The following is a 16,957-nucleotide window of genomic DNA, read 5'->3' as shown; positions in this document are numbered from 1 at the left end:
CATTTGTCACCAACAGTTTGAAAAATTCATAATGTCAGAATTAAAGATATATATATATATATATATATATGTAAAGAATTTCATTTTTCTTATAGTAAAGGCAAAATCTTTGTTCAAGTTCTACCTACCTTTTTTATCTTCATTCCCATGTTTTCTTTTTTGGAGAATTGACCACATTTTTTCACCAGTCTTTGCATCCTCTATGCTAATTTCACATGTGTTTGCTGTTTCTACACCGTCTGTTATTGCCTCATTTCTATCAAATCTGAAGCAAATAATAAAATTAGAATAATAATAATAATAAACTAATAATAATAACAATAATATCAATGATAATAATATCCCAATAAACAATTCACATGAAAATCACATCAATATCAAGGTATCGACTTGAACAGATTTACGTTATTCAAACACCTGACATTTACGTGATTGTGTGAACACGTTTTTTGCACTAGGTCACTTATAAAACATGTGCACTAACCCTAACCCTATCACCATTATAATAACATGATTATCCCTACCTTGGAGACCATGGTTTGTAAACCTAATACTCCCGTTTTTGTTTGGTTATGAAATTAGGGTGCATACATCCCAGAAGAAAAAGCTAGTTGCAACTAGTCCAGTTGATGAACCAGTTAATGCCAACTGGTAACCCTGGAAATTGAAATGGGCTTAATGATCCAGTTGATCCTGGCCAGTTAGAATTTAACTGGTCTAGCTGAGCCAGTAGAACCATTTGGTAAAAGTTCCAACCAGTTGAATGGCAACAACACTTCAATACTGGTACATCTGTATTTCCAATGTAAAGGCATTGGTAATAAGTAGACTTAAGTCATTTAATTAATCTGTTCATATACTTGTCATTTCATTGAAATTATTTTAGTTCATACTTAATGTTTCCCTTTAATTATTCATGTTTAATTAAATGTTATTTATACGCAGTAGCAAAATGTTCTAATAACTGGTAATTTATATTTGTAGTATTTTCGAAATGAATTGCATATAACTAAATCATCAGTAATTAAGAAATATGCTGTAAATTCAGATAAATTGTAAAAAAAAACAGATCTGCACGCACCCCATATTCAATATTCAAATTAATTGGTGTCAACTGGTTCAACTGGAAATATGCCAACAGTCACAGGTTTATCACCACAAATCTTAAATGGTAACTTTGAAACCATCAAGACACCCAAGAATAACTTATTTTTCACACCTAAAAAATCACAGATTCACACCTAAGATTAATAATCAGTTTGAGTCACGAGATCATCACCACGGAACTTATGGTAACTTTGACCACCATTTAGTAAAAAGGTATTTTTAGACACCTAAGAATGACTAATTTTTCACACCTAAAATTCACGGATGCCAAGCTTAGATTAATAATCCGTTTGAGTCACGAGATCATCTCCGCGGAACTTATGGCAACTTTGACTACCATCTAAAAAGGTGTCTTAAGACACCTAATAATTACTAATTTTTCACACCTAAATATCACGGATTCACAGCTTAGATTAGTCATCAGCTTGAGCCACGTGATCATAACCAAGAAAGTTATGGTAACTTTGAAACCATTTAAAGAGGTGTGTAAGGCACCTCAGAATTACTAATTTAATATAACCAGAGATTCACAGACAGAACAATAAGACGATTAGCCGGTGTAAGTAACGTGATTATTACCATCAACCTTGGATAACCTGTGAAACCAATCGATAAAGGTGCTTAAAAGACCAAATAATTACTTATTTATCACCACCATCGGCTAACGGACAAAAAACTTGTTGCTTGGTCAAGTGGTTATTTGGTCATAAACACTTGATTTACAGAGGTAAGTGGAATCACGTTACTCCAGTCGCGTGATAAATTGGTGTTTTTTAGGTGCGTTGAAAACGTGAACAGGAGTACCTTTAAAAAAAATATGAAGGCACGTGTCGATAACGTTTAAATCTAGTTCAAAAGGCACCATACTTTAAAATAATTTAAAATACACTCCCAAAGGAGGTTATTTTTTTAGTGTTCTGTTTATTGGGATATACACGCTTATATTCTGAGCCACACAAGTAAATTTGATACAAAAAGTATTTAAAACATTCAACAAGCTGAATCAGGTAAAATCAGACAAATCCAAAATTAGTGAATTCCATTGTAAAATAATTTGTGACGTTTTTATCGAGGATGAAGAACTCTCCCATCTATCGCCACATACAAATATCATGAATATCAGTTGGGTTGTAATCCAAGTAAAGAAGGAGAGACAGAGATACATATTTTGATTTTTTTTTTTCAAGTATGTGCTTAATTTTCTATACTGCTTATTATCATTCGCACCTTTATATCTTTAACTTTGATAATGTGTTTCGACTGTATCCAGCAACAATTATCATTTATATTAGATAAAACTTTACTAATGTTTATTACTGTTTATAGTACCTTGTATGTTCAATTCTATATATTATTATGTGTATACACAGCTTGTTGTCATACATGTTGTGTAATAAACCACTTTTTAATTGAATCAAATTTCATATTGGCAAATAATGTCATACCTATTTTGTTCCACAATAGGGAAGTTGCTGTACTCGACACCAAACAACATTTTAACTTTCAAAACTTCATACCTCTCTCAATGTTTACCGGATTTGGTTAAAACTTTCACCAATCTGTTGTCTAATTTTTCTACTTCCCTTCAAAGCAACTTGCTCTAAAGATCGGATAGCCCCTTAGAAGAGACACATGTAAATCATTTAGAAAAAAAAATCATTACTTAAAGTAAATCTTTATTTCCTTCAAATCAGAAAAAAAGACATTATGACGTCTTTGAATATAAAGTGATGTACCATAATAAACAAACATAAAATCTATACAAATCATATTTATTATGTTATTGTACACAAAATTTGCACATTCATAAATTTTGATCACAAACGACCACTGTGTATAATAAATGTACCTATTCACTGATTAGAAATGATTCTATTACCAACAAAAGAGAAAAGAAGAGATATAAAAGGAAAAGTAATCACAAAAGGAATTATTTTCATTATCGATATTAAAGACAGAATAAACCAGATCAAAATCATCTTGCTAACTGACTCGTGATTATGTTGGAAAAAGATTTCATGCATTCAAACAGAAAACGTAAAGTCAACATGACTGTTAATAAAGTTTTCTATTTTTTTTTCAAGTGAATGGAAGAAATACATAATGCAGAGACAGATAAACAAAGAACAATAAATAAAGATAGAGAACAGAACTTAAAGGGATAATAACGAGATTACCCTTGTCCCGTAAGAATTTTCTTTAGACTTGTCTTTCCAACACGTTCTTGTCCCACAAGCATCAGGCGTGTTCGGTATACTTTCTTTGTGCCAGCTTTAGCTGCTTCGGCATACGCTCGCTGTGCACTCGGCCCCCGAGCGAGGATCTCTGGCGGTGTCGAAAGACCGCCGAAGGTAATATCATCCTGATTACTCCCCGAGTCTTGTTTGAGAGATGTCAGCTGGTCATCATTTCCCTCGTTATTACCAGTATCATCTTTAATAAAGAAGATCAAGAATAACACAACAAATACGTCGATAAAGATAAAGGATAAAGACACAAATGTGGCCTGCCACAGAAAGCAAAACCATTCTTAACTATAAAAAAACATGAGAAAAGCAAGAACAACCATCACGGTTAAGATGAAACAAATCACTCACAATATTCTTGGTGCATGTCTGGTGTCAATAAGTATTTAAACATTAAACACTTATCTTGAGAACTCGTCGATTCTTAGACTTTGAAAAACATACCCTCAACTAGATGGAACTTTGACTGCGCGCAGTCGAAAATGATGCCTCCACCATATTAAAAAGAGCGTTTTCACAAACCAAAACAGAAGCTATTATTCAAATTCAAGTTTGATTGTAATCCATTGACAGGTTCTCAGGATATTGTAATTATAAGCCATTTTACATACCATGTATGACCCCTGTTACACATGCGTCAGATTTTAAAGCCCGGAGGCGGCCTCACGCCAACAATTTTGTGTCTACACATAGGCCGGCCTCACGTCACCTTTTCACGAGTTGACGTTAGGGCGCACTCCAGATGGCAAAGCGCACCCGATTAAATGTTGATGTATGGTGACGGGTCAAATCCCAATCAGCTTATAAGCCCGCGCCGAGTCCACTTTGGTGTTACACCTACTAATGCGGGACTGAGTCCGGACTCGGGCCAGCTTCAAACCACATCCAGAGGTGGACTGGATGGAGGCGGCCTTAGTCCGGCATTTAAAAAAAGGTGTTACACATACGTCAAGCCGCCGCCAGGCCGGCCTCAGTCCACTTTCAGAGGTATGTGTAACAGGGGTCTTTTACCTCATGACCCTGAAATCTAATCAGTTCATTGGCTTTGCAAGATACATACATGTCTTGAGTTTAATGGTAATCTGTCCATCGATTCTAATAATAATGCGATCACAAGCTAATTTTGCATATATGATGAGCCCCATGACCTTTGACCTCATGACCCCAAAATCTAATCAGTACATTGGCTCAGCAAGATACATACATGTCCGGCTGCATTTGATGATAATTATCTTCCATCGGTTCTAATGATGTGATCACGAGCTATTTCCACACAAATGCGCCAGGAGTGTAATTTTTTACAGACATGGCGCATTATAAATGTTCACTATAATTATTATTATTATGATGTATACGTATTGAGCCCTGTGACCTTTGACCTTGTGACCCCCAAATCTAATCAATTCATTGGCTCTGCAAGATACATACATGACCTAATTTTGGCAGGAATCCATCAATCGGTTCTTGAGAAAATATAATGCCTCTGGCTACTTCGTAACGGAGGCATAAAAATGAAATTAAGTTAACATGTAATGACTTCATCTTTGGCATCCCAGGCGGAAATTATTCCTTATTAATTTTGTTATTTTGTATGCAAAATATTATATATTTTCAACTAGATGTTTATAATTTCCATGTTTTCAAAAGAAATTGAAATATCATTATGAAGTTGAACAAAACATCTTTGCACAACAAGATAGGTTTATTTGATTTCTTGATTGACAGGGGTACGTCCAATTTATCTAAATGCTATTAAAAAAAATTGTAAAGTACCTTTCTTTGTCAAATGTATGTATCCAACATTTTGTACATTTGCTTTATTGAGGAAAAATTGAATAAAGACTTTTATTGGAAAAAAAGAAAAAGCTTAGTCTTTTTATATGACTGTTTCTCTGTGCAGCTTACACCTTGGTCACACCACAGAAACCGACTCCACAGCAACTCCAAACCGACCAATTTTTGGCTGTTTGGGTAATGTCTTTTTTTTTTTCGTGGGGGGGGGGGGGACTGTTATTGGTCTGGTGTTGGTATTGTTAATGTGAATGAGGTATTGTATTTATAAGATACAAAGCAAAGCCCCCTGGAAAGAGATGGCGATGACCTGGGCCTTGTCTTGAGTTATGATTGATCCGGATCGATCTTAAGTCCTTCAAACAAATCAAGCGCACACTTTTAATACATCCTTTCTTCTTAGTACAGAGTTGCGATGGATTTAAATCCATTGTTACTCTTTACAAGATAGGCCCCTTGTAGTTTGATAAAAAATTCGATATTAAAAAGCATCTGCTGAATAAGAAATAGACTTTGTTAACAGAAATAAATCTCAAGAAACTACTACGTGTATTACATATTAGTACTTGAGGAATAGGCTCAAATATCCTCAAATCACTTTTCGTTGTTCTTACAATTTTTGCTTTAGAATGTTAGATAAGAATGTTAGATAAGACACTGAAAACAATCCAATGTGTCTTGGTAAATATGAAAAGAAAGTTTAAACACTCAGTGAAACGTTCTTTAGACAACAAACCAATTGTACTGCCTTAGAAGACAAAGAATAAAAATTAAAAAACCTCTTTTAAAGGTACTATGTCCCATTTGCAGGCCCAAAAAATTAAAAGGTTAAATTCCAACGGCATTTGAAAGATAATACTAATTTAGAACTTCTCTTTAAAAAATGGGGCTTGAAAATGTCTTTAAGTTGGAAAATAACAACGATTGGTTGTGAAATCGACTTAATAGGTATAGAGCCAGTAAGTAATAGTCTGATTTTCAGACCATTGTACCGAATAGTCGTACGTTTTATGCTGTGCAAAAATTCAATCAATTTAATTTTGGCCACTACAAGAAGTGGGTTATTGATGTAGACAAATGCTCATGTACCCTTTTATACAGCTCATTTTATGCATGTTATTACCAAAGAAGAAGAAAAGCCAGTCAGTCACTCAATAGTGTCTGACAGTGAAGTCTAGAAAGTAAACAGGTTTCCTTGCATAATTTGAATATTAGGACACTGCTAACGTTTAAATTTCACAGATAGGACATACATGACATATTCATAATTCCTGCAAAGTTCTATAGAATTTGATGTTGGCTGCAAAAGGGACATAGTATCTTTAACACCATAACTTTCCTTAAACTTCAATGTACCTGTATCAATCTTAGTGTCCCTTCCCCTCCTTCTAAGCTCTTAATTTCACTTGTTCTTTCTCTCTCAGACATAAAGTAGAGTCAAAGCAAGCAGTTCCATTAGTTCCATTCCCTGGGCTTGTGTGTGAATGAAAAATATGCATGCCGGGCTATCTCGGGCAGCCAAGGTTCTTGCTGCTTTTCTGTCAGGGCTGGGGGGGGGGGGTCCTCCCTTGATTTAACATTTCTAGCTAACTACACCACTGGCTAAAAATGAGCCCAGATTTATTTGCATATGAATCAATGGAACGCTACTGGATGAATAATGTTATGTATCATGGTGAATGCAACCACAACGCAACATTAGATGGAAACTGATATTTTCTTGAATTAGTTCATTTTCACTATTTTCCGGTGGTATGAAAGAAATTAAAATTGTTTCAATAAAATATAATAGATATTTTAGAAAAAATCTAAATGATGAACTTGATTCTGTTTTCGGAAAATGTATGTCATGCTGTAATATCACTTAACATTTTTTCATGATTTTCTCTGTATTAAATTGTCAACATCAAATGTTAATAGTTTTCATATTATTTCATGAATTAGTATGAAAATTACAGCACAAAATGATTTTAAATAACAAATGAAAGGACTTTAGCTCTTATATTTTGTTTCTAAGTAACAATTAATTCTACATGTCCCCATAATCATGTGTGCATAAGATTGTCTGTCCAAGGGTGCATTTATTGGGCCTTGCCACTAGATATGTACATATCGTACCCCACTATCATACCCCACTATCGAACCCTACTATACGAAAGTGATTTGCGGGATGTCCTGTTTATCGTCTCTTCACGATTCAAAATAAAGGCCTTGTGTCTGCGCAGCTGTTTTGACCCGGGAAGCAGTTTCTCGGAGGTCAACTACACACACATGCTTGTACACAACACATGGCGCGCGCTAGCCTCGGAACCGGAAATTAACCTGGGAGGTCCGATTTGTATGTGGGATTCAAAACAGCTTTGCGTTTATCATCTCTCAGAAACGTGATTCTGGCTGTATGTCACATTCAAAACACACCTTTTTGCGTCTTTAGATATGCCCATATCTATAGAACTTAAAAAAGGCTTTGCGTTTATCACCTTCTAAATTTGCCTGAAAGACGTTTGAGAAACCTGATTCTAGCCAAAAATTTGGTCAATAAATGCACCCTATGATATCAGAGGAAGGTAAAAGGAGTTATTGAGATAGAAGATGATTAAAAAGATCACAATGCAAAGCTTGATGAACTAATTTATAATGGAAACTGTTTGAAGGTGTGGATATAGTTTGTAGAGGAAAATTTTACTCAAACTCAGGACATGGTTTTCCCATATGAAAAGTAATCAAGTTGCTGTATAGGTATTTTCATTTATTTGAGAACATTACCTCTGGAGCTGCTTGTGAAACATGTCTCTTCCACCTCTAATAAGCTAGCCTTTTTGAGAGCTGTTCTGAGAGTGTGGATTAGCTTAGACGATTCGACGGTCGCTGCCCAGTTCTGAAGCATTATCACACTACCATGACTGGTCTTTCTATCTCCAGCCCAATTCATCTGTACTGCCTGGTTGATAACAGGAGTCTGGATCCCAAGCGCGAGACCAAATCTCGTTATATCACCATCATCATATATGCTGTTTGCTACTTTGATGATGACATCATTGATTCCATGTGTTTGACTCGATGTTTGACCACTAGAATATTTAAAAAAAGAAACAGAATTAAAGAATTTTCTACTACCATATACATCTAATCTAGCCGTTTATTAATTGTACCGGTATATCACAAATTCTATATGACAAACAAAATAATCATATACAATATTTTGGTCAGTTTTCAATTCCTTCCTGCTTTATCTTTCATGTCACCAGTATGCAAATTAATTATTTAACAGATAGTAACAATAGAATAATTAAATAATAAAAATTATAATAATCAATAAGCAATCATTCATTTTCATAATACACCAATATGTGAGCTTGAATTATTCTTAGATTTAATGACTATTTCAATAATTCAGATAAAATTAGTCATAAGTGGTCATTTGAATTAAGTAGAAATATTGAATCCTTTACGTCTTAATAGACTATTAAATATGATTCTAATTTTCAACTGTAATTTCGTTCTCTTAGGGGCTTTCTTATATCCTGTTGGGCAAAGGTTCCTTTAAAAACATTAAAGTTGGGTGTCTGATCACGACACCATTATAGTAGAAAAGCCAAATATAAGCCTCTAGAAAAAGATTCAATGGCCTTACGGGGTAATGCATGACATCCACGTTAATTCTTGCAGAAGTACTAAGCAATAAGAAGGGTGGGGATAGATGCCATGCACATTTTTTTGCTGAGTGATTCTGGAGAAGTTTATTCACGACTTCCAGTAGTCATGATCATTAAGATAACACAACAATATTTAAAAACCCTTGGCAAGCGCATTACCTCTATACTACTATAATGGCGGCCGAGAATTGTCAAAATGGGTTGCATGCACAAAACTGTCAACTGCTTGTTCTAACTTTTTGCTTACATCTTCAATCATTAATGTGAAGATGTAGAAGAGAACGCCAAGCAATGTCTGGATTTATATATATATATACAGACCGGTGAGTCCCAGAAAAAAAAGAACAATCCAAAATTAAACATTATTGTGAACAAACCATAATTGTGTGAGAATATAATTCCTTAATTATCATAAAGTAAATGGCATATGCTTTCAAATGCTACATTGATTACATTAATCCACAAATGCTTCACTGAGCAACAGTGATTTGGAAATGGCGTGTCAACTTCCACGCGTGTCAGATTTTGGTAAAACTGTGAAAACATTACAATTACACGTGAATCAGAAAAATCAGAATTGATTTTATTATTTAGTATATTAATCTATGTATCTACCTATTATTTGCTAGTTTATCTAAAATACGCTACCATCGAGAACTCTTTAAAACGTCACACTCGCGCATGCCCCACCCCTTATACATCGCCTTCCCAGGATTCATGTGCGCATCGCACGCCCACAATTCATCCTCTTTCACGAGCCTCCGAAGACAAAGCTTCGGACATGTTGCCCGCAAGGAGAGGGGACGGAGGGAGGGACATAGGTACCCTAATAAACAGAACACTAACAAATAACCTCTTTTGGGAGTGTATTTTAAGTGATTTTAAAGTATGGTGCCTTTTGACCTAGATTTAAATGTTATCGACACGTGCCTTCATTTAAACAAAAAAGGTACTCCTGTTCACGTTGCCATCTAACCTAAAAACCACCAATTTATCACGCGACTGGAGTAACTTGATTTCATTTACCTCTGTAAATCAAGTGTTATGACCAAATAACCACTTGACCAAGCAACAAGTTTTTTATCCGTTAACTGATGGTGGTGATAAATAAGTAATTATTTGGTCTTTTAAGCACCTTTATCGATTGGTTTCACAGGTTATCCAAGGTTGATGGTAATAATCACTTTACTTACACCGGCTAATCGTCTTATTGTTCTGTCCATGATTCTCTGGATGTATTAAAGTGAGTAATTTTGAGGTGTCTTACACACCTTTTCAGAATGGTTTCAAAGTTACCATAACTTTCTTGATGATGATCACTTGGCTCAAGCTGATTACTAATCTAAGCTATGAATCCGTGATATTTAGGTGTGAAAAATTAGTAATTATTAGGTGTCTTAAAACACCTTTTTAAATGGTAGTCAAGGTTGCCATAAGTGCCGCGGTAATGATCTCGTGACTCAAACGGATTATTTATCTATTAAAGCTGGACATCCATGATTTTTAGGTGTCTTAAAACACCTTTTTAAATGGTTTCAAAGTTACCATAACTTTCTTTGGTGATGATCACGTGGCTAAAACTGATTACTAATCTAAGCTGTGAATCCCTGATATTTAGGTGTGAAAAATTAGTTATTAAAAGTTGTCTTAAAACACCTTTTTAAATGGTAGTCAAGGTTGCCATAAGTTCCGCGGTAGTGATCTTGTGACTCAAACGGATTATTAATCTAAGCTGGGCATCCATGATTTTTAGGTGTGAAAAATTAGTCATTATTAGTGTCTAAAACACCTTTATAAATAGTTTCAAAGTCACCATAACTTTCTTGGTGATGATCACATGGCTAAAACTGATTACTAATCTAAGCTGTGAATCCGTGATAGTTAGGTGTGTAAAATTAGTTATTATTAGGTGTCTTAAAAAACCTTTTTAAATGGAAGTCAAAATTGCCATAGGTTCCGCGGTGATGTTATCGTGACTCAAACGGATTATTAATATAAGCTGGGCATCCATGTTTTCCAGGTGTGAAAAATTAGTAATTCTTAGGTGTCTTAAAACACCTTTTAAATGGTTTCAAAGTTACCATAACTTTCTTGGTGATGATCACGTGGCTAAAACTGATTACTAATCTAAGCTGTGAATTCGTGATATTTAGGTGTGAAAAATTAGTAATTATTAGGTGTCTTAAAACACCTTTTTAAATGGTAGTCAAAGTTGCCATAAGTTCCGCGGTGATGATCTCGTGACTCAAAGGGATTATTGATATAAGCTGGGCATCCGTGATTTCCAGGTGTGAAAAATTAGTAATTCTTGGGTGTCTTGATGGTTTCACAGTTACCATTTAGGTTCCGTGGTGGTAATCCTGTGACTGTTGGTATATTCTTATTTGCACCAGTTGATAACTGACTGTTGGCATATTTTCATTGCACCAGTTGATAACTGGTCTGTTTGCATATTTCCAGTTGCACCAGTTGATGACTGACTGTTGGCATATTTCCAGTTGAACCAGCAAACACCAATTAATATGCATATTGAATATGGGGTGCGTGCGTGCAGATCTATGTTTTTTTTAACAATTTATCTGAATTTACAGCATATTTCTTAATTACTGATGATTTAGTTATATGCAATTCATTTTGAAAATACTACAAATATAAATTACCAGTTATTAGGACATTTCGCTACTTGGTATAAATTACATTTAATTAAACATGTATAAGGGAAACATTAACTATGAACTAAAATGATTTTAATAAAGTACAAGTATATGAAAAAAAATTCTATTAATTAAATTATGTAAGTCTACTTATTACCAATTCCTTTACATTAGAAGTACAGACGTACCAGTATTGAAGTGTTGTTGCCGTTCAACTGGTTGGAAGTTTTACCAAAGGGTTTTAATGGCTCAGCTAGACCAGTTGAATTCTAACTGGCCTGGATCAACTGGATCATATAGCCCATTTCAATTTCCAGGGTTACCAGTTGGCATTAACTGGTTCATCAACTGGACCAGTTGCGACTAGCTTTCTCTTCTGCGATGTTTGCACCCACCCCCTCTATCCAAAACTGCTTCCGGCGCGCCTGGACGTAATTATGGAAGATCCAAAACACGATGTTCAGAAACAGGAGAACGTCATTATTTTGGTTAATTTATTGTGTAACATTTGCGTAATTATTGGGTTTAATGCGGGTTACAGTAACATATTTCCTCTACGACGTAAATTTCATGTGAATGAAGAACATGATTCATCTCAAGTCAGCCTCCTAATATTTACGTGAATGCAATCTATGGTCATCTTAAAAATTAAACCTTGTGTCTACTTTGGTGTCAACTCTTTTTTATGGTCATTGCTCTTTCTGCAAAGCTTCTGCTGAACTTTGGAGCAAACTACATGTACCTTTAACCACTTGACTGCTATTGGCTTAAAAATGCGTTCAAACCCCCTGTGCTACAGCATTTTTGTACTGTTACACAAAAATTGTACGCTGCACACAAAAAGACCAGATTTCTTTTTGGAAGAGCGCCATCTACGGTTCAAGACCTGTATAACATCATTGCATTGCTAATTACACAGTAGCTAGGCTAGGCTTTATGCATTGCTACGGTCTTGAAAAAGCCATGTATGTAGTCCGCAGTCAAGTGGTTTTGTCAAAAACTTGTTTTAAGACACATTTTTTCAAAATATTTTTCGATGATTAACTTACTCTGTTCACATTGATGTATATTTCGTATGTATTGGAATTTGTAGGGTTACCGGTATTTGCATTTTCTTTTTGTTTGTTTAATAGGTAATTGTTTATGTCAAATAATGTTTAATAGGTAATTGTTTATCATTGTATTTTGTTTGTTATAGCGCTTAGAGTCTTCGGTGGTAAGCGCTTCATAAGCACCATTCTTATTACCCGGTATTCTTATTATTTTGAAAGCATACATTTCCCTTCGGCCATCTTCGCATGTGATACTAACCTTTTAAATGGTAAGTCCACTCCAAAAATAAATTATTTTCAATAGAAGCAGAAAAATCAGACAAACCAATCAAAAAAGGTTTGAGCAAAATCGTATAATAAGAAAGTTATGAATTTTTAATGACATGAAAAACTTTGAAAATCCCAAGAAAAATTGGCAACTCACTCAAGAGTCTGTGACGTCATTGCCTCACTATTCACTAATGTTTTCTTTATATTGATAATACAAATTTCCAATTTTCCCCCTAAAAATCTTATTTCCTCACACCAGCATCCAAGTTATATTGATAGTAAAATGTTTTTGTGTGGATGCACTAATATAGAGTTCCAATTTTCCCCCTAAAAATCTTATTTCCTCACACCAGCATCCAAGATATATTGATAGTAAAATGTTTTTGTGTGGATGCACTAATATAGAGTAATTTCTTTCAGTTAAATCATGAATAATGTGAATTTTGATAGACGATTCATATAAAAATCAATAATTATGAACATACAATATTCAGAAAAGAGTATCAATTCTTCAAAGTTCATGAAAGATTTGTGAAATGTCAAGCACGCAATATGATACAAATTATATTACCTGGGCAAAGGCATGGGAAAATAAAGTTTTGGGGGATAAAAAGGGAAATTAATGGGATAAAAATATATACAGCAATTGATAAATAGTGAGGCAATGACGTCACAAACTGATACCCAATTGGTAATTTGTGTAGTGATTTTCTAAGTTCCTTAGTTTTTCATACTTCCTTATAGTTATCTGATTTTACTTACTTTTTTTTAGCTCCTTTTCTCTTGTTTTTCTGCATCTATTAAAAGAAACTATTTCTGGAGTGGACTTAGCCTTTAACTGTTTTACTAAAAGCTGGCACAAATGGATTTTGACATGCAACTTTCTAAACAAAAACGCTCGGGGGAGCATGTACGGATTAATGTAGTCTACTTTATGATAAGCAAGGAATTGACTTCAAACACCTCATAGACCACTCCCTAGAAAATTTGATATAGTGTCTTCAAGTGTCCCTCTCAGAATGATTTTCGAGATTTCAGGCTTTCAGACACTCAAGAAGAGATTTAAAGCACAGGCCGAAAATTGAAAGAATGAAGTCTAAAAGTTACGTGAAGTGGAGAATTCGTTCATTTAAACCTCTTCCACAAAATTTAGAAACTAAGTTATTGTTCTCCCAGGATCCATTATCTAACATCACGTAGGCCTGTTATTGAGTCGTATAAGACTGCAATCGTATCCGGACTTCTGACCCTTGGACAATTACCCCTGGGCATCTACCTCCTGGACAACCAACCCAGAACTACAGGGTTCATGTATGAAAATACTAATACTGTAATACCTCGGCATTTTTACATCTAGCATTTTTAGCTCTTACAGTTTAACACCAAACCTCCTTCCCCCTCCCCCCCAAGAATTGTAAATTGAAGATAATTATTCAAGCACCTGCCAACTAATTTTTAGTCAGCGGAATCAGATGGTCTCTTTGTACTGTGTAGAAAAAGCCACTAAACGTCAATGTGTTTACTATCTTCACAATTGTCACTTCTCCCCCTTTTTTCTCATTCCATGTTTATCTCGTCTACTTGTTCTATTCGTCTTCTATTTGTTACTAGCTATCATGTACATGTATATTCAAACGTTCAGCTTCCAGCCACAATGGATCTTTTCCAAATCTCCCAATATCTTTCTATCATTGTACAATACCTAGAGCATGTACCTAAACAAACCTAAAACCTGATCTATGTATATACTGGAAAACGTTGAAGAGTACATAAAGCATTGTTACAAACAAAAATGAAAAAATATATAATACCCGTTTCCATAATGGAAATAAATACATGAATCTCGACGATTTAGTGACGAGGTAGAATTTACATGAAGTGATATAATTTAAGATCTTTCATCATTTAAAGGTAAACACCAGTTTTGGAAACACCCCCCTCTCAAAAAATGAAATGGAAGCTCTTATTACCAATCGTGTTAAAGAATATGTTTTGACTAACACGTGATGATATAAATTTTGCCGGGAAACCGCCTACTAATTGATATATTTGGTAACATATTTTATCTATTTGAACAGGACAGATATTACGCACATGTCATGACGTGTCGCATAGTCCCGTACAGTGCTTGTAATTCTTTACCAAGACTGGGTCAACTTTCTTATCATTTTGATGATTCCAGAACCTTGCAGTACACACCAATACTTATATGCTAGATGATCAACCTTTTCTGATCGATTCAACAACGTTTCTTTCACAATGCAATCGCATGACCAGAACTGATCTTTACCTTTAACTATTTCAAAAGACCATTGGAAACATCTGCAAATTAGATGGATGTTCGAAAGCACACAGTAGAAAATTATGCCTCCGCCATAGAGTGATTTTACAAACCGAAACAGAAGCAATTTTAAAAATTTAAGTTTGATTGTAATCCATTAAAGCTTATCTGTACTAGTTTATAGGAGGGATAGGACCACCCTGCAAGTTCACTGGACAGGTGATTATCTCATCAACTCAGCAATCGCATGACCAGAACTGATCTTTACCTTTAACTATTTCAAAAGACCATTGGAAACATCTGCAAATTAGATGGATGTTCGACAGCACACAGTAGAAAATTATGCCTCCGCCATAGAGTGATTTTACAAACCGAAACAGAAGCAATTTAAAAAATTTAAGTTTGATTGTAATCCATTAAAGCTTATCTGTACTAGCTAATAGGAGGGATAGGACCACCCTGCAAGTTCACTGGACAGGTGGTTATCTCATCAACTCAGCTCTCAATTAACATAAGAAAAGGAGGATCATGGGGGACCAATAGCCACCGATTTGGCATTGTTTTCTATATAGTGGTAGCAAGTAGCTACAAGTAGGACAGTGAGGCTTTAACAGGTTCTCAGAATATTGTATTTACAAGCTATTTTCATATACATGTACATGTATGATACTTTATTTACTTTGACATTATGACCCTAAAATCTTATCAGTTCATTGGCTCTGCAAGATACATTTATGATCCAAGTTTGGCAGTACTCCATCATTCGGTTCTCGAGATAAAGCAATCACAACATATTTTTGCATACATAATGAGCCCTGCAACCTTTGACCTTGTGACCCCAAAATCTAAATCAGATCATTGGCTCTGCAAGATACATACATGACCCAAATTTGGCGCTAATCCATCAATTGGTTCTTGAGATAAAGCGATCACAACATATTTTTGCATACATAATAAAGCTCTGTGACCTTTGACCTTGTGACCCCAAAATCTAATCAGTTCATTAGCTCTGCAAGATACATACATGACCCAGTTTAGCGGTAATCCATTAATCGGTTCTTGAGGTAACGGGATCACGAGAACGGGACGTGTGTAGTGAACTGTATTCATTAAGATTTATGCTTATGTATATGGAGTTATATACCTCACTTAAGAAATTCAGCCATCTGATTGGTCGAAATTGGAGTCTTGATTTTAGCCATTCCCGCAAAGAAACGAAGAATGACAATACCGGTTAATAGTCCAAGAGTGAGATCCCTCAAAGTTCTGGTTACCATAAAAATAGAACAATTTTGCTGCGATACCCATTGGTTTACGTGTTAAAATGTTCTTTGTGCGAACGCTGACACCAAACAATGCTTTTTGTCTGCGATTCTCAAATGATTGAAACCTTCAGTCATTTTCAAGCAAAGATTACAGACAGTGTTTCAGATTTTCAGTGATGTTTTAATCAATCTTTACTCAATAAAAGGATAAGGGAAGAATTCTTGACAGATTTTTGTTTCAATTCGGCATATAAAAGACATATAGACTGCTCTAATATTCAAGGTCTGGCCGGTTTATATGCTCTCAGGAACTATCACGTCCTGCCATGACCCCTCGGCGCGCCTCAGGGGCATGGCAGGAGATGCGCGTGTTCCCTTGAGCATATAAAACATCCAGACCTCTTAAAGCAGTCAATATCCCTATACTAAATATCACCCTGTAGTGTGAGGAACAAACTTGTTCTCTAAAGCAGACACCATCCCCCCTAAAAAAAAAATTAAAAAACCCAAACAAAGAAAAGAAAAAGAAGCCAAACTTGCATATCTATAAAAAATTTACAACATTGTGATGAACGATTATGGATAATAATATGTTTCTGTGACAACTGTCCATTTATTCTATGGTGTAATTGGAC

The 16,957-nt window shown here is 35.0% G+C and overlaps 1 protein-coding gene across 1 annotated transcript in view; it reads right to left on the bottom strand.

Annotated features, from left to right (window-relative positions):
- Positions 1–14,121, bottom strand: part of LOC105444431 — a 51,456-nt gene extending 37,335 nt beyond the window's left edge. Inside the window, exons 1-4 of the mRNA XM_030988804.1 lie at positions 14,114–14,121; positions 7,911–8,215; positions 3,285–3,540; positions 129–265 (exon numbers count right to left, since the gene is read on the bottom strand). Of these exons, the coding sequence (XP_030844664.1) occupies positions 129–265; positions 3,285–3,540; positions 7,911–8,215; positions 14,114–14,121 (706 nt within the window). The remainder of the gene's footprint in view (positions 1–128; positions 266–3,284; positions 3,541–7,910; positions 8,216–14,113) is intronic.
- Positions 14,122–16,957: the final 2,836 nt, after the last annotated feature.

This window comes from Strongylocentrotus purpuratus, unplaced genomic scaffold (genome assembly GCF_000002235.5).
Source record: "Strongylocentrotus purpuratus isolate Spur 01 unplaced genomic scaffold, Spur_5.0 spur5_scaffold_18, whole genome shotgun sequence".
NCBI classification, from domain to species: domain Eukaryota; kingdom Metazoa; phylum Echinodermata; class Echinoidea; order Camarodonta; family Strongylocentrotidae; genus Strongylocentrotus; species Strongylocentrotus purpuratus.
The sequence above is the reverse complement of the archived record's forward strand: the minus strand, read 5'-3'. Positions and strand labels throughout refer to the sequence as shown.